Source organism: Alligator mississippiensis, chromosome 11, assembly GCF_030867095.1.
Source record: "Alligator mississippiensis isolate rAllMis1 chromosome 11, rAllMis1, whole genome shotgun sequence".
NCBI lineage: Eukaryota > Metazoa > Chordata > Crocodylia > Alligatoridae > Alligator > Alligator mississippiensis.
Genome location: NC_081834.1, coordinates 3,520,745 through 3,546,544, shown reverse-complemented (window position 1 = coordinate 3,546,544; position 25,800 = coordinate 3,520,745). Strand labels below are relative to the sequence as shown.

At 50.5% G+C, this 25,800-nt stretch overlaps 1 protein-coding gene across 2 annotated transcripts in view; it reads right to left on the bottom strand.

The window, feature by feature from the left end:
- The window catches only part of ITGA11 (integrin subunit alpha 11), a 140,264-nt gene that overhangs the window by 33,068 nt on the left and 81,396 nt on the right, over nucleotides 1-25,800 (bottom strand). For both annotated transcript variants that reach the window (XM_014595265.3, XM_014595264.3), the window contains exons 11-19: nucleotides 24,492-24,636; nucleotides 19,487-19,635; nucleotides 17,404-17,544; nucleotides 14,659-14,862; nucleotides 12,641-12,771; nucleotides 11,398-11,564; nucleotides 7,920-8,062; nucleotides 6,920-7,030; nucleotides 5,380-5,465 (exon numbers count right to left, since the gene is read on the bottom strand). In XM_014595265.3, the coding sequence (XP_014450751.2) occupies nucleotides 5,380-5,465; nucleotides 6,920-7,030; nucleotides 7,920-8,062; nucleotides 11,398-11,564; nucleotides 12,641-12,771; nucleotides 14,659-14,862; nucleotides 17,404-17,544; nucleotides 19,487-19,635; nucleotides 24,492-24,636 (1,277 nt within the window). The remainder of the gene's footprint in view (nucleotides 1-5,379; nucleotides 5,466-6,919; nucleotides 7,031-7,919; nucleotides 8,063-11,397; nucleotides 11,565-12,640; nucleotides 12,772-14,658; nucleotides 14,863-17,403; nucleotides 17,545-19,486; nucleotides 19,636-24,491; nucleotides 24,637-25,800) is intronic.

Sequence of the window (25,800 nt, the reverse complement as noted above, 5' to 3'; positions counted from 1 at the left end):
AGTGGGGGCCCAAAACTGGACACAGGACTCCAGATGTGGCCTCCACAATGCAGAATAGAGGGGACTAATCACTTCCCTCGATCTGCTGGCAATGCTCCTACCAACGCACCCAGGATGCCGTTCGCCTTCTCGGCACCAAGGGCACACTGCTGGCTCCTGTCCGGCTTCTTGTCCCCTGTCACTCCCAGGTCCTTTTCTGCAGCGTTGCTGCCCAGCCAGCCACCCCCCGCCTGTACCAGTGCATGCGATTGCTCCGTCCTAAGTGCAGGACTTTGCACTTGTCCTTGTTGAATCTCATGAGATTTCTTTTGGCCCCGTCCTCTAATATATCTAGGTCACTCTGAATCCTAGCCCTACCGTCCAGCATATCTACTACTCCCCCCAGGTTGGTGTCATCCACACACTTGCTGAAGGTGCACTCCATCCCATCTTCCAGGTCGCTGATGAAGATATTGAACAAAACTGGCTCCAAGATGGACCCCTGGGGCACGTCACTCAATACTGGCTGCCAGCTAGACATGAAGCCATTGATTACTACTCTCTGAGTCCAATAATGCAGCCAATTTTCCATCCAGCTTACAGTCCATTCATCCAACCCATACTTCCTTAGCTTACTTCCAAGAATGCTGTGGGAGACCGTATCAAAAGCCTTGCTAAAGTCAAGGTATATCATGTCCCCTGCTCTCCCCTCATCCACAGAGCCAGTCACCTCATCACAGGTGGCAATCAGGTTGGGCAGGTGTGACTTGACCTTGGTGGATCCATACTGACTGCTCCTAATCACCTTCTCCTTCAAGTGCTCAGACATGGATTCCTCGAGGACCTGCTCCATGATTTTTCCAGGGATTGAGATGAGGTTGACCGGTCTGTAGTTCTCCAGATCCTCCTTCTTCTCTTTTGTAAAAATGGGCACTATATTTGCCCTTTTCCAATCATCTGGGACTTCTCCCAATTCATAGATTCATAGATGTTAGGGTCGGAAGGGACCTCAATAGATCATCGAGTCCGACCCCCTGCATAGGCAGGAAAGAGTGCTGGGTCTAGATGACCCCAGCTAGATGCTCATCTAACCTCCTCTTGAAGACCCCCAGGGTAGGGGAGAGCACCACCTCCCTTGGGAGCCCGTTCCAGACCTTGGCCACTCGAACTGTGAAGAAGTTCTTCCTAATGTCCAGTCTAAATCTGCTCAATCACCATGAGGTTTGACAATAATGCCCAGCAGCTCCACAATCCCATCGGTCGACTCTCAGCACCCTCAGGTGTATTGCGTCCGGTCCCATCGACTTGTACACGTCCAGCTTTTCAAGTCCTTAACCTGTTCTTTCACCACTTGGCTGTTCACCTCCTCCCCAAACGGTGCTGCCCGGTGCACTAGTCTGGGAGTTGACCTTGCCTATGAAGATCGAGGTGAAAAAGGCATTGAGCTCTTCAGCCTTTTCTGCATCATCTGCCACTAGGTTGCCTCGCACACTTTCCCCCATCTTTCTTTTGCGGCTGAGGAAGCATCAAGGTGATGGCACTGAAGTCATGAAAGTGGCTTGGGCACAAATAGTCCCTTCTTTGAAGACAGCATTTATTCTACAATTTAAGCATAAGGCAAAGAACCAGCAGAAACCTCCCCCAAGTTAAGACTCAACAGAAACTTTGCATAAGTCTTAGGTCGTCCTGAGGACGGAGCATCCTCCTGCAGCTGGCCAGGCGTTCGGGTGTTTCTGGGGTCTGCAGTTCTTCTTGGCGGGTGTGGTGAGGGTCCACAGCTCTCACTTTTGCTTGCTCTTTCATGGGTGATCTGCACCCCTTCTCCCCTTTGGTTGTCTTGATAATGGCAACGTCTTCAAGACGTTTTCCTGGCCTTGTTTTTGTCCCTCTTAGGATGGTTATTTGTTGGTTTTATAGTGGGTTTCCCCAGGTCTTCTCACTTCTCTGGTATGTGTTATAGAAACCCTACTGCTCACTCAAGTGCTTTGACATCTAATCTGCTGCAGCCCCTTGTTTCCAGAGACCACGAAGATGATCGACTCAAAAATGTCCCCTCCAGCTACAGAACGGAGGGGCCCCGAATGATTGCGACTCTGCCGTGCCATTTGCCACCAACGTCCTGTTTTGTATAGGATGCTGCTTGCGGGAGTGTTTGCCAGGCAGAGAAATCAGAGGCTGTGTTTGAACATCTGGACCTACTGGCTTACAAACCCGATATTTCTCCTTATCACCAAGATAAAGAGAACAAGAAATACACGTCTCTTGGTGTCCACGACAGTGCAAGTAAATCTCTCCCTGTCAAGTCCCAGGCAGGTCTGCAAGGAAAGGAGCTGTATGTTTCTAATGCAGACTGGACGCAAGCTCTGTTTTGCTGTGGTTGTCAGGCAATGCTGCCTGGTCTCCCTATTATCTCCTAATAAAACATCGCGCTGAAGAGGAAGAAAGAAGTCTGATATCAAAATACCGTATTTCCCTGTATATGACACACATGTCCTCCCCCAAAATCATCTGCTGGAAATTGGGGGGGTGCATTATAATTGAGGAAATATGATAAGAGCAGTTTCTGTTGCTTAAACCTCTATCAAGGGAAAACAAGAATAAAGCTGCATGTGCTGTATGCACGCCTCCCTGGCTGCTGGATGTTACCGCTTTCTGCCCCCATCAACCCTCCCGCTGGTGGAGACTCACAAGGAAAAACCTCTTCTTTCTTCGTTCTGCTTTTCAAAAACAAAGCGTATATTTATTTGGAGCGTGCTGTAGGCATGAAAATACGGTATAAGGTAATGCTTAGCTTCAGTGTCGTTGCCCCCAATCCTCTCCCCAGTATAAGTTTGCTGATAGCAAGAGTCCCACCAGAGAAGGGGCTGGGCTCTGTTACGGCAACAGGCAAAATACCCTCTTTGCAGCCTTTTCAATGGATGCATCACTTCTATTTTGTAAAATGAAAACAGAAAGGAAAGGAAGGGAAAAGGGAGCGCGCTGGAGCTGGGCTTGCACGCTGCTGGTCGAGTGACCACAACGGTGTTTAGCAACAGAGATTTAGTCTGTTTGCTTTTCTTGGCCCAAACGATCGCCGTATTTATTTCTCTTTCAGGGCTTGATTCAGCCTCCACTGTTGTCAATGGACACGTGGTGCACACTAGCATCGATCTCATTGACCGTACGCGGAGCTCTCTGACCCCTGCAGCCAGGCGAAACACGAAGGCCACAGCTCTGCAATGAGAAGCCCCCCTAAAGCCATGGGGACGACCCACCTGTGTACTGGGGTAGGAGGTGGGCAAGAGCCATACAGCAAAGACTGTGATTAAGGTCCCCCCACCACCTCTTCTTCTGCCCAAGAGTGCTGTGTTTGCATCAGCACAGAGGGGACCGCTGCTTTGAGACCACGACACAACTTCATCTGGGAATATCCTGCACGGGTTTACGCCCCGTGCAATCACGGCCGACTCTCCCGCGAGCCATTGCCCCTGATCCGGTGCACCGGTTCCTAGAAAGCTGGTGCACACGTTCAGCATCCGAGCACGTGTTTTCCGGTGACCGCAGCATGGGCAGCCAGGCCACACAGCTGGGAACGCACAGCAAAGCAGAAGAAAAATCGGAGCGGTGTCACAGCTGGGCACGGCTTTGCTTCTAATGCCGCACCGCAGGGTGCACCGATGGGGAAGGAGTCAGAGGAAAGGAGGACTCCTGCTTGTGCTGGAGTGGGAAAAGTCTACCTTGGGGGGCTGGGGTGGGCTGGAGTTCATAGCAAACCGGGCGATAGCTTGCTCCCCTACCAAGCGCCGAGCCTGGGTTTTAACCCAAACTTCCCAGCTGTGTTAGGGGACGGATGGAAATGCTCCCTGCAGCTCCAGGATGCTGCACCAGCATTTCAAATCCTTTCAAGCACAAGGGCTCTTTTAGGCCGAAACGTGACTTGGAATCGCAGAGCCATGAGGTTTATATTACAGGAACCAAAAATAAACTCAGGGAGCGCGGATCCAGCCTCACGGCCTGATCCCAACCCAGCGCAGACACGGGGAGTCCTCCCCCTGATTTCAGCTGGCCCTGGAGGGGGCTCTTACTCTCCCGTAGCTTTTTAGTATGAAGTATTTTGAAGTGCTCGAAGAAAACAAGACATCAGCTTGTTCCCGCGGGGCACGTCAAGCCCCTAATTGCCCGGTGGGTAATGCTGGCTTTCTCCCTTTTATTTCCTGGTTGGTCTCCTTGGGGTCCATCGTCCTGGCACCAAACACAAGGTTTATCATATCAGTCACCAACAAGTCCCAGGATTGTGCCCAGAAAGGCACTGTCTCCCGGGACAGGAAGCCCACAGCTCTGGAAGAAGACAGCAGGCAGAGGAGGGGAAAAGGATGGGAATTTCCCGGCTTTTGCCAGGAAGCGTTTTAGTCAAACCAAAGAGGATAAGCAAAGGGAAAATGCAAAAATGAATGAAACATGCAGACGCAGAAGCAGAATTGCCACAGGATGCCGTTAAGGCCGAGAGCTTGGCGGGGAGGAGCTGGATAATGGCCCATTTCCACGTAGTGACAATAAGCACTGGAAAGGACCTTGCACGTCCTACTTGACGGCTTTGCCAACAGTGGTTGGGACGAGACTTGCCGCGGGGGAAGAGCGTCCAGCTGCTGGGCTGTGCATTTCTTCCGCCTTCTTCTCAAGCAGGTGGGACTGGGACGGTTAGGGGTGGGAGACTGGTTTATACAGACCTCAGAGCAGGGAACGGGGATTAGAAAAACAACCGGGCAAGAATTGCTGTCAGAAAGCAGATTTTCAGCAGTCAGCAGATTTCCAGGCATCCTCCAGCTGACTGCATTTTAAGCCACTTTATTTGGAGAAGCAGGCAGAGGAGCTGACTTTTTTAGCTCTTGGTGCTAAGGCAGGAGACCCGGCTCTGCGGGTCGCTAGCTCGTCTGCATGAGATACGAGGCAAGCCCGCGGCAACGTGGTCGGAGCTTGCAAAGGGAATCCAAGTGAATGCATCGCGGGCACGGAGCAGCTACGCCTCCCGAACACGCCTCTGAAATCTGTCATGAAGACCAGCCCAGCAACCCCGAGAAACAAAAGCTCATCAGTTTTGATAAACCCTTACGAAACCAACAGAAAATGTGCTGCACGTGCTAACCAGAGCTCTGTGGTTCTCCAGATGCAGGCGTGCTCTTCGTTACGATTGAGCTCGTTATTTGTGAACACCCTGTAGATGCGCTCTCTTGCTTATCTACGGGTAAGAGATATCAACCCCAGGGCAAAGGAAAAAAAGAGGAAGAAAAGGCACTTTCAGAGTTCAGGATAAACCCCTCTGGCAGGAAGAAACCTGGCCGTGTGCTGAGTTCAGATATCTGCCCCATTCTGTGACACTGCTGGGTGGGGAGCGGGGCATTTCTCACTGGGCCAGCTACTCACATGGCACTCGGGATATCGGTTCTGGCATCAAGGAAGAGGTCGGGGACGCAGTGCTCATCCTCGTTGCAGCCGTTCCAGAAAGGCACCTCGAGGGGGAAAGACAAGAAACGTTGAAATAAGCCTGTCTTTGCCCGATGCCTGCGGAGCGGACTTCGCACAGGCTGTGCAAGCGTCAGCCACACAAAACCCAGGGGTTAACTGGGTCAAAAACCCCACCATACAAATAGAGAATGCCAAAAGTACCACATCAATAATATGCAATGCAGACTAACAGGACAGACATCCTCTGGCTCGTCTCCCTGGGTGGAAGCTAAAGGTGGGGGAAGTTAGCCGACCAACGTTATCATTCGGCTTGCTTTTGCTTTGCATTTTTAATTCCCCTGCAAAGCACAGGTGTCTCCATGCATTAGTACAGATCATAAACCAACTGTGAGGACTTCATGCTTGATTTCTCTGCCCATCAGAAATTGCCCGGGAATCTGGATCTGAAAGCAGCAGAGTGCAATTGCCCCAGGTAGAAGCAGGGGAGAGCTGCACCTTAGAGACTCGCTAAATCCCCGATGCATCAGCTTTCACGAGCAACAGCTCGCTTCAACAGATGCTATGGGAAATTGCCCTGTGCAAGGGAAGGGAATGTCATAGGCTCATAGGAGATGAGGGCTGGAAGAGATCTCAGGAGGTCACATCGAGTCCAACCCTCTGCTCAAATTTCCCTTCATAGCGGAGCAGCTAATGAAGTAAGCTGTTGCTTATGCAATCTGTGCACCTTGGATTTAGCTGGTCTACAAGCTGGAAAGCCAGCTGCTTGCACTCCTCACTGAAATGCATGCCTCACACACCAGCAGCACCACAGCCAGCAAACTCATGGGTGATATGCAAGTTTGAGAAGGCTACTGCGCTTAGCTGGGCTCCTGGCTGGCTCAGACCCGGTGTGGGCATAAAGATGGTTTTGGGGTGCTGCACCCTCTGGGGCTGATTGCCCATCCAAGTCCTTCGGGGGCTGCCTTACCTTATGCCACTGAGATGCAGTCTCTTGGGGAGCTGGAAATAGGCCCCAGCCCTGTCCCACCCATTGCCCTGCCTCTCAGACCCGCTTTCCAGCACAGGGGCGATGGGATTGTTCCCACCAACTTTATACTCTCCATGTGCACAGGAGGATTTCCCAGCTGCTAGAGCCTTGCCATGTACCCTATAGCTACAAGCACAGCAGAGGAAAAGCAGTGGACCACAGCCCGGGCCCCTTACTGTATTTCAAACGATGCTTCTCTTGGCGTTGAGCTCCAGGGACAAGAGCAGGGATGTTTTCTCTGTGCCTTGGCTTTGTTATCAAACGGTGCTATTTATTCCCCTTCCCTGTCCCTTGGCTGAAAGGTGCCACAGATTCATAGATGTTAGGGTCAGAAGGGACCTCAATAGACCATCGAGTCCAACCCCCACTAGTGCGATCACTAGACCGATCACTAGTGCGAGCCATGACTTATTCTGCCACGGCCTATCCTAGGCACAGTACTTTCCTCGGAGTCTAAATGCTGTTACGTACAGAGACTTTAAGGGAGGTTGGCCAGCCGTCATCCAGCACGGGGCCGTTGCTGGGATCCTCCAGGTCATATTCCACCGAAAACGTCACCGGCTTCACGTAGTCTGCTGTGTCCTAGAGGCGGAGGAAATGCACCGTTAAAACGATGGGCATGCCTAGTGCAATAACACTTTACACACCATCTTCCTTCATCTTACAGCTCAAGAATTTGACTTGAAGGCCTGAAGCAGCAAGCCCAGTACCTTAACATGGGGTATTGCACATTGGCTATGCAAGTAGCACGACATGCACGTACAAGTACATTTGTTGGTGCATGTGCGTCTACGTGGGCACGGGGGTGCTAGGAAAGCAGATCGCTTTCTACTAAAGAGTTGATTATCCTGGAAGGAAGTGCTGTTTCCTCCACCCCAGGTTCCCTGGGGCCGTAATGCTGGAAATGACGGCCACCGCTGTGGTCCTGATGGGCCACACGTTGAACAGGGCTGTGCACGTGTCGTTTGTACGCCTGGCTCTCACTGCAATCCCGGAGAGCGCTCTCTCTGCAATTAGAGGCTCCTCGTTCCTCATCTCAACCGTAGATTCAGATCCCAGCGTCAGTGAAGCCTACAGGAGTGTGAGGCGGGGGTCAGGGAAGCTCCCTCCAGACCAGGACTGAAACCTCCCCAAAGCATGAAGGTTTTATCATCCAGGTTTGTCTCCTCTGTCCCATCTGTGCGTGTTTAGTTTGGTCAGGTTTGTGCATCAAATGCTTCTTTCCTGGCTGGTCTGTAACCCTCAGGAGCCTTAATTCGCCGCAGTCACCCATGCAAGGGGCTCTACAGCTGTGACAAGTGCCTGGAGTTTGGGCAAGGACATCAGAAGACATTTTTGAGGTCTGAGTAACAGAGGCCCGTCCTCACAAGTCATGGGCTGCCCTGGGGTCACTTCCCCTTGCCTCCCTGCCTGCTTCCTGGGGGGCTTCTCTTCAGGACGGGCCCCCGGGGTCAGGGCCACTTCCACTTACCAGCACATGGAAGTTCAGCTTGTCACAGTGCTCCCGTCCCGCCAACAGCGTGACCCTCTTGTGCGTGTGCCTGTCGCTGTTCTCGTCCAGGTGAGCCCGTGGCGTGTACCGTCTTTCGTCAATGGTGGCGTTATATTTTATTGCTGGGGAAAAAAAAAGGGAGAAAGATGCTCAGCCCTGGACTTGTTGGCACAGTTAACATTTTTGAGATGACAAAGCCGGTGCTAAACGACCTCCCTGCTTGCATTATGTAGTAATATCGTAGCACAGCCTATAAGCTCAGATGCAATGGAGCAGAAATTCGTTACAATTAACTCCTGGATAAGGTCACAAGTAGACTCCAGAGAAAGCACAAATGTTCTCCTTATCATGCCTAAGCAGCCAAAGAAGAGTGCACAGATGAGGCTTACATAGGATTAGGCTCTGGCAGCTACAAGGGAGACAAATTCCAGATTTGGGACTCATGAGTGCTCCCTGGAGCCATGAATCCTCCATAATTAAATCTAGGGGTGGGCTGTAGGTATCCTGAACCATCAGGAAGAGAAGTTGTTTCTCTCTGATGTAGTCCCAGCCTAGCGTACAAAGGATTTCCAGATCTGAGCTACTGCCACGCCTTGCACCTAGGACAAATGGACACTGGTGTGTATCACAGTATGCAAGTCTTATACGCTCCAGGTGACAGATGCATTGAGCAGAGTGAGGACTGCATATCTATACGGGATACGTGGAGTTGCAGAGAGCTGGAAGAGCAGTCCCACGGCTGTCTGGGTGCCGTTGGCATGAAGACAGAAACCTCCTTATTAAAGTGAGGTGAGCCCACAACCCGACAAGCTGTATTTTGAACTAGCTCTTGCTTTCCAGCCGTCGTCTATGATCAGCCCATCCTTGCTTGGTGACAAAGATACGAATAACCTTGATGAGCTCAGGGGGGAAAGGCTGATGAAGGATGCATGGACGCCAGCACCGAGTCTCTGGGTGTCCAGCCCCTTCACACTTCTCGTTTGGTGTTTGTACCGCACCGTGCACAGCAGAGTTCGGTCTGCGAACTGGGCTCCTGGGTGTGACTGTAGCAAAAATACCACAAACCTCATTGAAACACAAAACAGCAGCAAAAATACTGCAAACCTCGCTGAAAAAAAAAAAGTGGAGGGGTGGGCCAGTGCGGGAGGAGGGTCACAACCACCGCCTGGCCTCCAGGTACCCACCGCAGCCCGCTCCGACCGTGCACAAAGCGGTCGAGGAGCCGGCCTGCGTGCAGCATGGCTTTACCCGCACTGGGAGGACCGGTGATGTGCCCCCCCAGGCTGTGAGAAAGCCAAGTGCTAAGAGCTCCTGCATACACTGACGTCTGGAAGATATGAAGTTTCCAGAATAGTTTATTGCCCCCAAATGAGGAAGGTAATGGATCTGAGCGTGTCTGTATTCACAGTAGACTGTAAGGATTAGAAAGGATGAGGTCAGGCTTTTTGAATATCACCCAGACATTTTTGTTAAGTATCCACGTTCCTGGTTGAAAAATACCCCAGAAAGCAGGTCATTTCAGGATACTCAGAAAATAATCTACAGGATGTTTAACTATCTGCCTGATAGATGCATGTCTGCTGGACTGTATGGCTCCAAAGGCCTCTTTACCAGGGGCCTGTTGTTTCTCGGAGACTTTAATGAGAAAGAATTTTTCTTCCTAAATACTGTTGTGAAAACGAAACAAAACCCAGCAACATAAAAGTGACCAGAAATGCACTGCTAGGCACGGCGAAACCAGATGCAAACACACACATTCATTCAAAAATCCAGCTTTGTGCGGCACTTTGGGGCTATAACCTTCTTCGTTCTTCTGTCACTTCCAAAATCTCACCTAACTTCTTGTTCTGTGAACTCCTAAGGTGTCAGGACAGGTTGCAAATAAAATATCAGCTTTGATCGCTATGGCCCGAAACCTCTGCCTCCCCAAGAATTTTACTAGTGCCTTCAGTGCCGACACGACTACTTCCATAATGCAAGCTGCTGCAACACCGTGCTGTTGATTTGGGGTGGGTTTGAGTCTGCGCTGCTCGTGGTTCCTCCCTGCTCTAGCTGAGTCGCAGCATCCTGTGTGCAGGCTTCAGGCCACAGCAATGTGCAGTGCTTTAAAACCCAAGCAGGACCAACTGGACCGTGAAGGCTGTTTATGGCCTTAACCCAATGTGCTTGCATGTGGGGCCCAGATGTGCCAGGCAGTCAAAGCCTGAGAGCAGCTGATTCTCCGTGCTGCTCCTATAGCACATTGTTTGTGCTGACTCTCTTTGCAAACTGGGATGGCCCAGAACAAAGGACTAGCCAGGTTGTGAGAGCAAACACGATGATCAGCACAAAGAAACTCCAAACGAGCAACTGTTTTCTTGCTCCTGGGGGTAGGGATGCAAGAACTGGCTGCTGCATGCATCGTAGGCATCGGCTCCTCTGCAATGAGAGCCTGTGTGCATGGTCTTACCCTGAGATAAAGGAAAGCCAAGCCCTCTTTCCTTTGCAATCATATTTAGGAAGAGGAACAATCTCTCATCGGAGTGACAGGCACCGCAGCGAAGATGTCTTCAGCGCCATTACTGCCCGTCACGTGAGTCTATAGCAGATAAATACTTAAACTTCCTGCACTGCATTTACTCAGGGAGCTGAAATGACCCATTTCCATGGAGTAACAGTCAGCCAGGAATGTGGACTCTCTTTTGCATGAAGTGGAGATGCCCACAGGTTTTCTCTCACTTATCGTGGGATAAGAGCGTGCATACAGGCAGGCAGTTACAGTGGAATAGCGGGTAGGGAGGGTACAGGGTAGGGGATAGTAAATCCCTACCCTCTCCTGGGTACTTATCTGTGAGGCCCTGCCCTTAGCCCAGGATAAAGACCTTGGAGGTGAGGCCAGCTCATAAGGAATTAGTCCAAGCTCGCCCTCCACATCACAACCCAAGAACCTCAGCACCGGGAGCTGTCTTTAACAAAAATCACACGGTTTTGCACAGAGATTGAGTCGTGGCTCCATTTTCCACGTTCTCCCTGATCCTGACAGCTGGCCAGGCTGCACGCAGCGTGCACGGATGAACACCCGTGCACCGCGGGGTTGTGTGGACTGTGGCTATATTGGTGCCACCCAGTGCCAGCATCAGGCTGTGCACGGGGACACCCCACCCTGGTGTGTGCCCTTGAACTCCCCAACCAGAAGTAGTGCAGGGAAAACACACCAGCTGGTTTTGCACCTCTGGGCCTTCTGTACTGGGAACCTATGGGATGAGCACTGGGAGGTTGAAAGCACCTGACACTCCTACTCCACCGTTGCAAGCTGCCCAGGGCAGGGGCAGAGAACGGGGCAGGCCAGGTGAGCCCGTGTGTGGGCAAGCCAGTTCTCAGCTCAGCCCCCTCTTTGCATCCCCAGGACTGACGCGGACCTGCTCCTCCCTGGCTGGGTAAAAAGCTGCTCCCCGCGGGAGCGGGAGGCTTCACTCACCCAGGCTGGCGGTGTGGAAGTGAGGCGAGAGGAAGACAGCGGTGAAGCAGACGAAGGCAGACATGCAGGTGGCATCCTTGCCATTCCTCTTGCAGTCCTTGTTGAAGATGTTGATTTTGGACGGCTCGAACCGGATGCTGGCGTTGATCTGGACCACGCTGCGGGACCTGCCGTGGGAACGAGGGACGCGAGCTGAACCACAATGCTGGGCGCTGCTCACCTTTGGATGTGTAAACCAGGCTAGAGGACAGCCCCCTCCCGAACCCTCTGTAGGTCCCAAACTCCTTCAGCTACCTATAGGTGACCCCCCCAATGAGCCTGCAGCCACCTCTTTGTAAAGGCGCCCGGCCTCTGGAACGATGCTCCATAAATCCAGATGCTCCAGAAAAGGGGTCTGAGAAAGAAGACACCTGCGAGGGGTGACTTCAAAACTTTTAAGGGACCAGTGGTGAGCTACAGCCAGGTAAGGGGGAAGCCCTGGCTGTGAATGACCATGGCTGGATACATACTGGTGTCCTACCTGAATTATCAGAGCCCTGTGGGGCCTTATGGGCGGCATTGACTGAAGGACACCACTGAACACCGCTCAGTCTGGGATAGCACTACTGAGGGCCTAACTCTCTTCTGCAACCCCAGGTACTTGGACTAGTGCGACATTATCCTAACCAAGAAGGGAATCCAGCCCTATACAATTATCTAGCAGGTTTGAGGTCAATCCTTTGGTGTAATACATTAGCCCAGCTCAGCGGCCGTCATTGGAACCGGCTCATGAGACCAGCTGAGACTCTGTCCTTGTGTCTTCAAGGTGCTTTCCCAGCATTAATTACTGCCTTAATGTATTCATTTATTGACTAAATGAGAGCTTGGGGCAACAGTATGAAGTCTTGATCTTTGTGGGATTTGGAAGTTCAGCGAGGGAAGATGTTGGCCCTGGGGTACAATTGCATTGAACATTAGTTCTTGCATTGCTTATTGGTTCGTTGAGGGTCCCCAATTTTTGCTGCCCCAATAACAGAGGACAGGACATGTGCTGCAGGCAGCGTTCGCCCGTCCAGCCTAGACAAACAGGTCCCTGCAGGAAGCAAAACCTCCTGTAGCCCAGGTCTCAGTAGTGACCTGTGACTCGAGAGCCACTGGGTTGGGAGCAGCACTGTTATACAAGATCAGCTGTACCCGTGACCGATAGTTTTCCAGGATGAACGTGAGCGCAAGAACAGTAACAGAGATGTGAGGTATAGCCAACCATAATAGCACAGCGTTCCCGAGAGAGCCAACAGCCAGGTCTGTGAGGCCATCTTCGTTCAGATCCAGCTGTCCGTGGATACTGCATCCAAAATACATCAGGCCGGAAGCAAGGTCGACTGCTGCTATTCTCTAAAAAGCATCAAAAGAAACCTGTTGCATTGCCAGTCTGAGCAGCCCAGTATCAAGCTGCCTGTATGCTCGTGAGCACGTGTGCAAACACAGGGGGGAGTGCAGGTGAGCACTGGTGTGTGTTTCCACGTGGGCAGGAGGGGGTGTGAGGATGGAAGAGTGTGAGCTTGCAGGTGGGAACATAGACAAGGGACATAAATTTAGTGGTGAGTGCAAGACAATGCATGCCCATGCATGTGTCATGGCACACTCATGGGATACAGAAGCAGTGGGTTGGCCCTTCAGCTCTTAAAAGCCGTCTCCGACTGGATTCAGTTCACCTGTTTGAATGCCAATAAAGTGATCGCCTCTGGCACACCAACTCCCAGATCTATAAAACACGCACCCTCCTGCTTGGTTTCTGAACAAGCCCATTGAAATTAAAGTGGGCTCTCATGGAGCAACATCTCTTTCATGTTGCATTTAGTCGAGATCACTGAATGGATCACGAGCTTTAGACCGCTCAGATGTACACCTCACTATTAAAAAAGTCCCTTCCAGATGCCTGTAGGAAAAGACATTTGACATAATTTGAGAGTAAAAAGGCACATTTTTCTGTAGCAGAGCTCTTTCCCAAGAAGACTTTGAAGGGGTGGCTGTACCTTTTTCTCTTGCTTTGTGGCAATGGCTCTGTTATACGTTTACTAAATTGGTACCAAGACATCGAACCCTATGGTTTCCATTTTAGGCATATGGTCCCAAGACATTGAACCCTAAGGTTTTCATTTTAGGCATATTTTTCAAAATCCCACATTTGCTTCATCTTAGAAGCTCTTTTCCAGTCACACTATGGAACAATTATAAGCCTAGTGAATGTGCAATCCTAGCTCCGTTGAATTCAATGGCAAAACTCCCTTTGACTTCATGTGGCTGACACGTCGCCCTGAGAAGTGCTGAGATTTTGCAGGGGGAGGATCTGCAGAAACAGGTTCTCTGGCTAATTACTAATTAATTGCAGATAACAATAAGCTGACCTCAAAATACAGAAAATACTGGGCAGGCAGATGCATGACGATGTGCTTAATAGATGTAGGGGAGATTTGGACCTGTGATCTTATATAAGCCCTCTTCTCCCTGACAAGTCACATTGTGATGCTCTTTGACTTCCCAAATAAATCATTCTAAGTGCAGTGGGAAGCATTACGGGAAGGTTTTGGGAGGTCCAGCTGTACCTGACCTTAGCTCTGGAGATCTGGATGCAAATGATCTTGATGGAGCTGGGCTGGTCTCAGTGGGGGCAGACACAGGACAAGGAGCAATGGGCTCAAGCTGCAGCAAGGGAAGTTGAGGTTGGATAGTAGGAAAAACTTTCTCATGAGGAGGGTGGTGAAGCACTGGGATGGGTTACCCAGGGAGGTGGTGGCATCTCCATCCTTGGAGGTGTTTAAGGCCCAGCAAGACAAAGCCTTGGCTGGGGAATCTGGTTGGGGCTGGTCCTGCTTGGAGCAGGGGGTGGATTTCATTAGCTGCGACCTCCTGAGCTCCCTTCCAGCCCTCATTTTCTACGATCGCACGATCTGATTGTGACAACCATTTGTCATGTTGCGTCTGGTTGGAGACACATCCCACAGAATTACCTGTGGCCACGAGCCTTGGCTGACAATGCCCTGGTTGAATATGGGAGACGCTTCATCTGCAAACAATTTGAAGCCATATTTTCCCTTCTCTTCAGGTGTGATCCTCGCTTATCCCAAGCACCTTTAGATACTATAACTAATAGCGTGTGCTTGTATTACCACAGGGCTTCTATCTCATACTGACAGCTATATAAAGGACCCTGGAAAAGAGGATTACATTGCACCTGTTCCAACCAAGTGGTGGGGCAACCCCAGGGATAGCTGACTGTACCTGCTTATACTTCCTCAGGATGTCTCCTTGGAAGCCGTGGAAGATGTATATGGCTCCTTGGTGATCATCTTCCAAAGGGGCGCCAACGACAACGTCGTTGTACGAGTCCTGGTTCAGGTCAGGGACAGACGCGATGCAGGACCCGAACCGGGAGTTCTGGTAACTCTGCAGGTCCTGCAAGGCGCCGCTGGAGACAAACCGGTCCTTCGGGGTCAAAAAGGAAAGCATCAGCTATGAATCAAAAATCCCAATCATGGGCAAAAATCCCAGTACATGACCAAAACCATCCCCATCTCCCCTAGGCGAGGCATTCAAAACCCAAAGGGGCGAAGAGGCAGAAAAGCCATGAAGCTGATGGGCTATTGCTCCTGATTTTATGTGAGAGGTGCTGCGACATTGCTACAGAAGGAAGCCCTGAGGCTGAATGGCTAAGGTGAGGGCAGCAGGCTGGGACTCGGGGGACCTGGGCTCCATCCTGTGCTCTGCCACAGGCTTCCTGTGTGAACCTGGGCACATCACCTCGCCTGTCTGTGCCTCAGGTCCTTACCTGCGCCATGGGGATAAGAGAAAGGTGTTTGGAGAGGAGAGGTGCACCTGACACAGAAAGGAAAGACATGTTTTCATAGAGATTGGAGCCAGTTGTCTACTCCCCTGTATAGATGGCCTTGGGCAAGTCACTTAACTTCATTCTGCCTCAGGTTTCCTCTCTGTATAATACAGGCAATAATCTGCCTTTCTCAGAGAGCGTCCTGATGCTTCATCTGTGAGCTAGGCAGCACCCCGCTCTCCTCCTGGGGCACCTTGCTCTTCAGAAAGGTGTCTTTATGGTCATCTCTCAATACTGTGAAGGCAAAACGCAGGGGTGCCCAGGACAAGGTCAGCACCTCTCTGGGGGGGGCTGAGATCTTTGCATCGTAGAGCAAATCCTGACCCCCTGCTCCGGTGGCTGAGGGGCCGCAGGGTTTTTGGAAACACGGACAAGTCCTTTCCTATGGCAGGCAGCAGAGCCCAGCCTGCTTCACCTCAGGACGGGGCTGGTGTCCCACAGCTGGAACCGCAGCCTCTGAAGCCGAGGTGTAATGTGTACCCCGAACATTTTTGCATTTCATTGCAAATTTAAACCAGGCCAGGCATCAACAAAGCTTCCCAACAAAGAGGAGACCCTCTCACGGGAAGTTATTGGAGAAGATTGCATGCAATTTGGTTGGAAGAGAGCTACAGCGAGGACATCATTCATTTCCACAGCGAATAGCATGGCAGGGGTACAAAAAACAAGTAAAGAAAGTCCTGAGGATGTTGCCCCAGGAAAGTCACGGAGGCCTCCTTATCAAATCAGTTCTGTTGACTTCATTAGCATTGCTGCTATATAATATCACCGTGGCCCTATTGCACAAACCCTTATCAGCCCACGCAGCCTGCTTGAGTCCCAGCCCAGAGCCAAGGAAACCAGGGCCTGCAAAACCAGCCTGGATTGGTGTTAGGAAATAACAGGCACTTGCTGCAGAGCGTGAGGGCATGGTTTCCATTGCCAGGATCCCTCCATTGTTAAAAGCCAGCCTCCACTTCTCTAGGGTTCAGGGGTAGGGACAAGTCAGCAGCCTCTCTTCACATCCCTCCCTGAGACAGAGCTACACAACATGTTGTTTCAATGCAAAGCAAGACCACGAGGAATTTTTCGAATGTTGTTTTCTTCTTGCAGGGTTATGCAATGTTAGCGAGCACATGGGGCATGCTAGGGGGACTCTGTGGCCATCATGGGCCTGTCCCTGTCTGGACAACACCATCAGCGCTCACACTAGAAAGTCTCTCTCTCGTCTTTGCCATTGCCACCCTACTCACTGCAATCCAAACCCTACTCTGTGTCCAGCAGAGAGATTTACACTCATCATTGTCCTGGTAATAAGAACCAGGCTGCATTCCTTGCTTTTTTGCTTTCTTTTTTTTTTTAACAGCCTTGTTAGGGTTATAAACCTTGTGAAAAGCTGTGCGGATGTCCAGCGTGATGTGGAGGGATGACTCTTCCTTTCTGTGAAGATTATATCAAGCCATTCCCCCAGAGAGCCTGCAATCCTAGAGGAAATCATAACAGAGCTACTGCAGTCTACAAAAATTTGCCCAGTAAGGGAGGCAAGGTAATTCTCACCTGCTCCCGCCTTTCTCACAAATGGCGTGTACACACATACTAACTTTCTGATAGTTAAGCCAACTTTACTTTTTTAAGTCGACTTAACTGTCAGAGCGTACATATGTATGTGGAACAGAGCTGACTTCAATGCGGCACAAGATAATACACCTCAGAGGTGTGTCACATTAGTTAAGTCAATTTAGCTCATAAGGTGGCTGCCGCCATGTCAAGGAGCTGTATGTGCGTACGCTCCAATGCGGCTTAACTTAAGGTGACTTAATTAAGTCACTTTATTTTAAGTTGACTTAGTACATGGGTATGCACCCAAGGAAGCAATAGGGAATCAGGCAGTGCTGCCACAGAGGCCTGTGCTGATGTGTATTTTTGCTCCCATCCAACTACAGGCTTCAGTGACTGGAAGAAAGTTTTGCCCAGTGCCCTCGACCATGGGTGCAATTCTGCAAGACAGGCTCTGAAAGGCCGGAGAGCCCCCAGCGGGCAGCATCAAGGGTGTTTGTACCCCTATCTACACACCAGCTCCACTCAGTGACCCGAGGACCTCCAAAGCCAGAGGGGCCTGCCCCCCCGCCCCCAAAACAGGACAAAGCTTGGGGACTTACCTGTCTTAAAACATAGACATAAACCTTCCCCCTCTCCCAGCTTTCGCTGAAGTACATGGGAGCTCCCACCAACAAGATATCGGTGATGCCGTCACCATCGATGTCAACAGAATTTATCTCACTTCCGTAGTAGGAGCCGATCTGCAAAAAAAGGGTAGGGAAAAAGTGATCGGAAAGTAAATAAGGGTATCGCCTGACGTCTCCACCTCCTTCTGCTTCTGCAGTGATTGAACACAGCAGGGACAAACACACTCAGGGCAAGTGGGATTTTCAGTCTGCTGGAAGCAGGCATTTGGACGCAACGTCTAGACAGCTGTCCAGGAAAGAAACAGGAATGCTAGAAGATTAACAATCAAACCAGGTCCCTTTCTCTGGTCTTGCTGCATCCTCTTGGTGTTATATTTTCTTGTGGAAGAACAGCTAGTCCAAGTGTGTGTGTGTGTGTGTGTGTGTGTGTGTGTATAAACATATATATGTATATTATCTTGTGTGTATGAATATATAGGGACAGGGCCGAGCTCGGTGCTCAGCTGGCACGGTCCCATCCTCTATGAGCGGAGCTGGCACGGTGTATAAGTCAAGCTTGATTTTTAAGACGCAAAAATTGGGCTTCAAAACCCAAATTACACACTTTGAAATATGGTATCTATCTATCTATCTATCTATCTATCTATCTATCTATCTATCTATCATATATGGACATTTAACCCAAAAGGCTTCCTGAGAGCCTGTGGATCTATGATCCACCTGCTAGGCAGCACTCTCTTGCTGGGGCAATCTCGCATGCAACCGAGTCCCACAGTCGTTGCTCAGAGAGGTTTGAAGGGATCGATCCTGTACTGTTGAGGGCATACCATAGATCTCAGTCACGATTCTGGCCCCAGCCCTACCCAAACATGGGGAAAGCTCAGATCTGGAGATGAAGGCTATGGCTCTTTCACGGCCAGGGAGCCCAGGAAACCTCAGGGCCTCCCTACAGGGGTGTTCACAACACGGCTGCTTTCTGCCCAGCTGCCAGAGGCTGCCCGGTCTTCTCATATTCCTTGGTGACAATTCTTACCGGACTATGTATAATTAGCCAACCTGATCAGAAGGTGCCAGAGAATTTTTCTGCTTCGGGGCAAAATTTGCACCGGGTGAAATGCACCCTTTGCCAGTGAGCTGTTGCTTACAAAGACTTATGCCTCGCCGATTTAGTTAGTCTATCAGGTGCAACTCTGTCCTGCCTTCTGCCTGACTTCAGATTAACACAGGTAACTGCGCTGTGCTAGAAAGAGAGAGACAAGGGCCCTGGGGAGAGAAAGGGCACACTTCTCTCTTCACAACTGCAGCAGGGGAAATAGAGGTACTAAAAGTGCTCATTGAAATATCCCAGTCCTATGGGTCAAGTGTGGTGGGGTGAAATCCTGATCAGAAACTTTAGAAACATAGGATCATTGGAAAGCCAGGCTGGAAGGGACCTCACAAGGTCAACTAGTCCAGCCGCTGCTCAACGCAGGATCATCCTGACCACCCCAGGCAAGTGTCTACCCAACCTGCTCTTGAAAACGTCCGGGGATGGAGATTGCACAGCTTCTCTAGGTGCCTGTTCCCATGCTTGACCACCCCCTGAGTCAGAAAACCCCTCCTCCTCTCCAACCTGTTTCCCCTGAAGCAGCTTGAAGCCATTGCGCCTAGTCCTGTCCCCTCTGACCACAGAAAAAACCCATCTCCATCCTCTCCGTAATCATCCTTTGGGTCGCTGAAGACTGTCATCAAATCCCCTCTCAGTCTTCTCTCCTCCAGACTAAATAACTCTAGGTCTTTCAGCTTTCCCCTTAAGTCTTGTTTTACCCTTATAGAGCAAGATGCCGCCCCAAACCCTTTGGAGCAGATCCACAGCTGATGTAAATGGACGTCATTGCAATGAAGCCAACGGATCTCTGCTGATTTATGTCAGATAAAGGCACTGCCGTATGTCCTGCAGGTCTGATGGATGAGAAACCCGGCAGGGCTCAGTGTGACTAGTGACAACAGCCACATATTATAGTGCATTTTGTCTTGCAGAAGTCAGGCTTTGGAGATCTTTCAGTATTGTTTTTACCTGCTCTCCTTTCAGGGACTGGTGAATAGTTAGGTTTCTGTTGTTGTGCATTGTGAAAATAATGACTTTCCCAGTGTGGTTGAATCTGGGGGCTCCTGCTACATAAATCCGGTCGTGCGTCGGTGAAAGCACAGAGGTGACGGTGTAACCTGGGACAGGGAAAGAAAGTCAACACAAACCTGGGATCAACCTACAAACAGCAGCAAAGCTGGAGTGTCAGGCATCGGCCAAGTACACGTAACAAATGACAGAGATTAATCTGGATTCCAGAAAGCTGCTAAATCAATCGCACGTTGTGTTTTCTAGCTGGAAAAATAAGCGTCCTGATTAAGTTCTTTACTTGGCTCTGGCTAGACAGATGGAATCAATGCTTATCATTTCACTGCCCGCTCCTCTCTTTGAAACGTTTCCTTTATTGCAGCTCTGTTGACCGGCAGTCTGCGTTTGATTAGCTGCAGGCTGCTAACACAGCCTTGGCTGCTTCCCAGATCAGCAAACTGGAAACCACGATTTCTCGAAAGATAAAGTCATTCAAGCAAACTTGACTACTCTTAACACTGTGCTTTGAAGTGCCTCTGCGTTTGCTGCTCGGGCTCTAATCCTAGCCCTTTGACAATTGAGATTAGTGCTAAAACTATGCAAGGCTTAGAAGCTGTCGGCAAATCCAAGGCAGAATAACACGGCAGTAGAAGCAAGTCCATTTCAGTTCCTGATAATCGTGGGTGCGTACACATGTACTAACTTTCTGACAGTTAAGCTGACTTAACTTTTTAAAGTCGACTTAACTCTCACTGCGTACATACATATGGGGAGCAAAGTTGAATTAAATGCAGTGCACGACAATACATCGCAGAGGTGTATTATCTTGTGTTGCATTAGTTAAGTCAACTTAACACACAAGATGGCTGCCACCATGTTAAGGAGCTGTACATGTGTATGTTCCAACGTGGCTTAATTTAAGTGGACTTAGTTAGGTCGCTTTATTTTAAGCCGATTTAGTACGTGTGTACACACCCAAAGTTACTTTATGCAGAATTATACAAACCATGACCCTACCTTTGTACAGAGCACAACGCACTATTCCCCACAGCTGACTAGCAAACGCCAGCTCTGAAAAGGTTTCACAACCCCAAAAATGTCTATGGATATTTGAGATCAAAATTAGGGGTAGTATAAAACTTGTGACTCTGTGGTGAACCTCGGTTCGTGAACCCCATGGTAAATATGTGAGCTCACACTTGATATTCAGCCTACACAGAGTTGATAGATGATTAACAGGTGCTTTAATAAGTGGTTAATCAATCACTACAGACCAACAGATTGGTGGTGTGTTTCTAACTATCTACAACCCCTTCTGCTGATGGCTGTATAATCATCCATAACACATGTGGATCATGGCATGCTTCCAGCAAGTACTGACCATTTATTGATCTGCTCCCTATACATTATTCGTAAATGTAACTTTGATGTAGAGTGACACCAAAGCCTATAGTTGGTTGGGTACCAACACGCCCATTCAGTGTGCCAAAACCCTTCTCCCAGGCTTACCCTGCTCTGGAAGGAGGCAGGCATTTTTGACTTGGTCTAAAGAAGGGATCGTAACACTTTCATTATGCCAAAGAAAGGTGGAAAGTGTAGGTGACACAGGGAAGGAGGCTGAAGACAGCAGAGCTGCTCTCTGCCTTATTAATCACTGTGTGTGTGCAATGAGATTGCAGAGCCCTCCGAGGAAGACAGCTGGCCTTTATCACTGATAACCAACTGGGAGGAATATTGAAGAGATCGGCTCTTCCTCATTACGGAGGAGGGGAAAACATCTGGGAGCACATGGCAGAAATGCTCTGCTGTGGGCATGGTGCATGGGGTGCAGAACAGGGTGGGATAACTGGGTTGAGAAATATGAAATGTGTTCATTATGGGACACAGCTTGGCCAGAGCAGACCAAGAGTAACCAGCAACCAGTGAGCCCAACCATTTACTCCCATGTTGGGCTGGGGATCACTGGTACCTTGACATGCTGAAAGGCAAACTGCAGAGGTCCAGCAGGCATCCTAGATGGCGTTCAAAGGGGTTGAGTCTGCTAAGCTTCGATATCCTTTCCCAGGCTGGAGCACCTGCAACAGGCTACTCCGAATCTGCCCCCGAGGGCCTCTGCTGTATAGAAAACATACCTGAAGCACCTGCTTTGGGGTCAGGGTGACACTGGTCTCCCTCTTGCATTCAGTAGGGGTTTACTTAGAGGCTGAATCACACCGCCCTCAGCACTGACGGGACTACACGTCATAGAAGGTGATGGTGAAACCTCTGGGTTGCTTGAATTTAGCAAGACAGGTTGAAAGGAGGTGGCCATGGGCACCAGAGCAAGCCCTCAGCTGGGTGTACAGGTGTGGAGATCGCTGGCTGAGATGGCTGTTCTGGTCCAATTCAGCCTTGGGGGTCAGGGGTTTCCAGCACCAAGCGGCAAGCAGGGAAGGGTATTTTTTAAGCAAAGAAAAAGGACCTGTATTTTTTTTGCAAACCAGGATTCAAGCACAAATGAAAGAGGGTCAAGGCCTTGCTGCACCGCTGTCCCAGGTATTCTCATTGCATGGGCTAGTTCAAAGGGGCTCTCTCCCCACAAGCCTCAAGCAGGTCTGTTATCAACCACAGAGGGTCAAGAAGGCAGGAGCTGGATCGGCCTTGGGTTTAGGGGCTGGGATTGGGATGGAGACTGCATCCCATGTGAGCTAGCAGAGCCTACAAGGCTCCCATGTACTGGTGAGTCTGGCTGGACCCTATCGTAGCGAGTGGTTCTGATGGGGCACGGGCAGCCGTGTGCCTTAGACATGGCATTTACTATTTCAGCTCTCTCTAAACAAAGGGGTCCTTCCTTTAGCACAAGGCAAAGGTGGCCAGTGAACCCATCAGCCTCAGTGAGGTTTGGGATGGCCTGTAGATCAGAGACCTGCTCATTGAATACCCCTTGCCCCCATGCTCCAGCCTATATAGCTGTGTCCAGCAAATATATAGGGCCAGATGCTGGACCTTGCTTGTTTACACTTGACACGGGCCAAGATGTGTGCAGTGACAGCTCTAGACCCTGGAGTTGCTGAATCCTAGGAGGTTGGCTGCTCTATATTGCATGGGGTCTGCTCTAGCTGCTGGAAGTCAGATGCCCCAACATCCTTGGCCTGGCCCCGCTATGACTTCCTCTGCCAGCAAGTTGTTCTACACTGGAGGACTCCCTATGAAGGGTCCCCAACAAGGCACAAGACTGTCACTGGTCCAGGACACAATATTGCCTACGCTGGGCCTGGGGCCAGTAGTTTTATTCACATGAGGTATGGGGGCTGCCTTTCCTAAAGAGCTCTGCTTTCCTCAGCTGTTTCAGATGGGGATATTGAAGAAGACAGCATGTCACTGCACCCTGCAGTCTAGGTACGGCCACCGCGGGCCTCTTAGAAGGTGGCTACCACATCTCCGCCAGGAAATGGGCTCCTGCTCCACGTGCATCCAGCTGGGAATGAAGGCAACAGGGACCCTGTAAGAGGGGCCAACAGCATGCTGAGGGCTTCATGCATTCAACAGTAGTGGCCCAGGAGTGACTTGGAGCGGCCCAGGAATGACTTACCCCGGGCACGTCTTATCCAGTTCATTTTGGGATTGATGTGTGCAAAGCATGAGAGCGTAGGCAGGGCTTATCTGCATGACTGAGAGCTTTGCCGCTGCGATGTAGGCAGACCTTTGCCACCTCCGCGCCAGGCATGGCAGATACAACCACAGACAGATGAATGCGATCTTTGCTTGGTGCCTATTAGCCTTTGGTTGCACTTGGCTAATAGGCATATCCAGGAGCTGTAATTTTGAGAAATGCCTGGAGGTAGCAGAATTCAGGAACCAGGCAGGTTATAAGGTGCCTTTGACACTGATATTGGTTTTATGACACATTGGGTATGTCTACATGAGATGCTTTAAGGCACCTTAGCCTGAATTTAAGGTGTATTAGGGTGCACGTCTACATGTGCATGCCCTTAATGTGCTTTAAAAATGGTGATTTGGGGCTAATCATGCCTAAAGTTGATATCTGAAAATGCAGGTATCAAATTTGGCGAGAATAGTTAAAGCACATTAACGCCTGTGTAGACGCATTAAAGCGCATTCGTGCTGTGTATGTGGACTGACTTGGGATTAATTTTAGTTCCAAGTCAGTCTACACACAGCGTTAATACACTTTAACACCTGTATGCGCAGATGCCTGCTTAAACCTGCTTAATGCGCATTAAAACTTAGGTGTGCTTAGATGCACGTGTAGATCCGCTCATGATAACCTACCTGATTCTGAATTCTCCCCACACGTGAAAGGTGAGAATGACCCTCCTCCCTTTCGATAGGCCTCCTTCTCCCAGTAATCAGCTTCTTATCTTCTGCTTGTCGTTTGTCGGCTACCCCTGGGAATTTCTCTCCCCGCTCTTAAGCTCCTTTTTACTACGCTGCGTTGCCTTTTGCTGCTCAGGCCTGACGAAGAATGCCTTGCGTCCGAAAGCTTGTCTAACTCTCTCCCAACAATGCAGCTGCTCCAATAAAAGAGATCACCCTAAGAGCTGCTTGCCTTTTGCATAATTTCTGGACCATCGCAGGTACAACACCACTCTTTAGCCATGCCGTTTCGTCATTTAAATCCCCCCAGGATGGATTAGAGATGACCTGAACCACATTTGAATAGCTCTCACATTTGGATGATATGCAAACTCCTGCAGATGTTAGCTTTCCTCTGGATCCTTCCAAAGGCCCAGGCTTCAGTGGTGCTGCGTACACATGTGATGGGTGGCATATATCTCACACAGCCCTGCCTTACCCCTGTAGGCACCATGCAGCTGAGTACCTGCCATTGCATTTTACTTAAACTGATATTTCCATGAGCATTAACGTCTGCTAGCAGCAAGCCCAGGGCAGCGCTTGCCAAAAAACCCTGGCCAAGTCATGAATGTAGCTGTGGATATAGAAGCCCTCCATGCTATTTCCTTACCAAGGTAGGCGCCGTGATTCTTCAGCTCTTCGGGGAACTCTTGGAGATACGATTCCCGATGGGGAATGATTCTCCCGCTGCTGGTTTCCTTTAGCACTGCACCGTTCCAGTCGTAGGCTCCCACGGCCCCCAGCAAAATCCCGTCCTGCGGGGACAACAAAGCTCTCAGAGCACCTTGCAGTGTAACCAAAGGACCCAACACTTTGCAATCCCAGCAAGCCTCGTGGGTGGATGGAAAGCCAATAGCACAGAAAGGGGCATTGCCACGAAGCAGTACATCCTGGGCTGGCTGTTACCGCTCCCCAGTGCACATACATGTGCATCACTGCACACACATGTGCAAGGTGAGCATCCTAGCTGAATCACAAGAGCATTTGCTAGCTGGCTAAGCAATTCCTTTCCAGGAGAAGAAAACACCCTATTTGCAGCTCGCTGGGCCACGTCTCCCCAAGTGCACCCATTCTCTGCTCAGAGCCACCTCTGCTATATCCTGTGCTCCTGACAAGCAGATATCAGGTCCCAAGACTTCTGGACACATCCTCGGCACTCAGGTGGTACCGCTACCCATGCACAGCGGTCTGATGCATCACGCGTGCCACAAGGACCTGCTGCAGCCATGCCTTGATCTTGCCTTTGGTAAATGCATCCTCGAGGAGTGCTCTGCTCCCACAGTTAGCTGCTCCAGACAGCAAGAAAAGGCAATGGCCAACGTGATGGGTGCGCTTGCCCTGGGGGCTGCTCTAAGTTATGCCTGAGGCCAAGCTGGCCCCAGGCAGCCCAGGACGGGACCGTGCTGGATCTGTGATGGATCCAGCACAGTTCAGCTGGACCCTGGGACTGGGCCCAGTATTAACTAGGCTGGAAACCAGTGATCCAGGCTGGTGTGTTCCATCATCATGTGCGGCAGCAGCCAGCTCATCCTCGCCGGTGGAGGAGTTTAATGACAAGGGCATCTAAAACCCAAGTCTGACTCATAAGAGCCTAAGCCAATCCTGTGCTAAAAATAACTGGAGATAACGGGGCTCAGTGCAATGCTTGTTGCTTTTCCTTTCCCAGGGGATTGCCAACAGGGACTCCCAGAGCTCGTCCACACCACCAAGGGGGAGCTGCTCGAGGGTGCTTGGGGAGCAGGGGGTGCGGATGCTCCCAGAGCTCCCTTAAATCACATTGCCGCACACACAAAGAGCGTGTGCACATCCGTGTGCGTGCAGCTCAGCTGGGACTAGCAGTAAAAAAACATTTTCATGAGTGGGGAACCCGCAGCTAAGCAATGAGCTTTACCCGCCGTGGCACGTGTTGCTCCATTTCC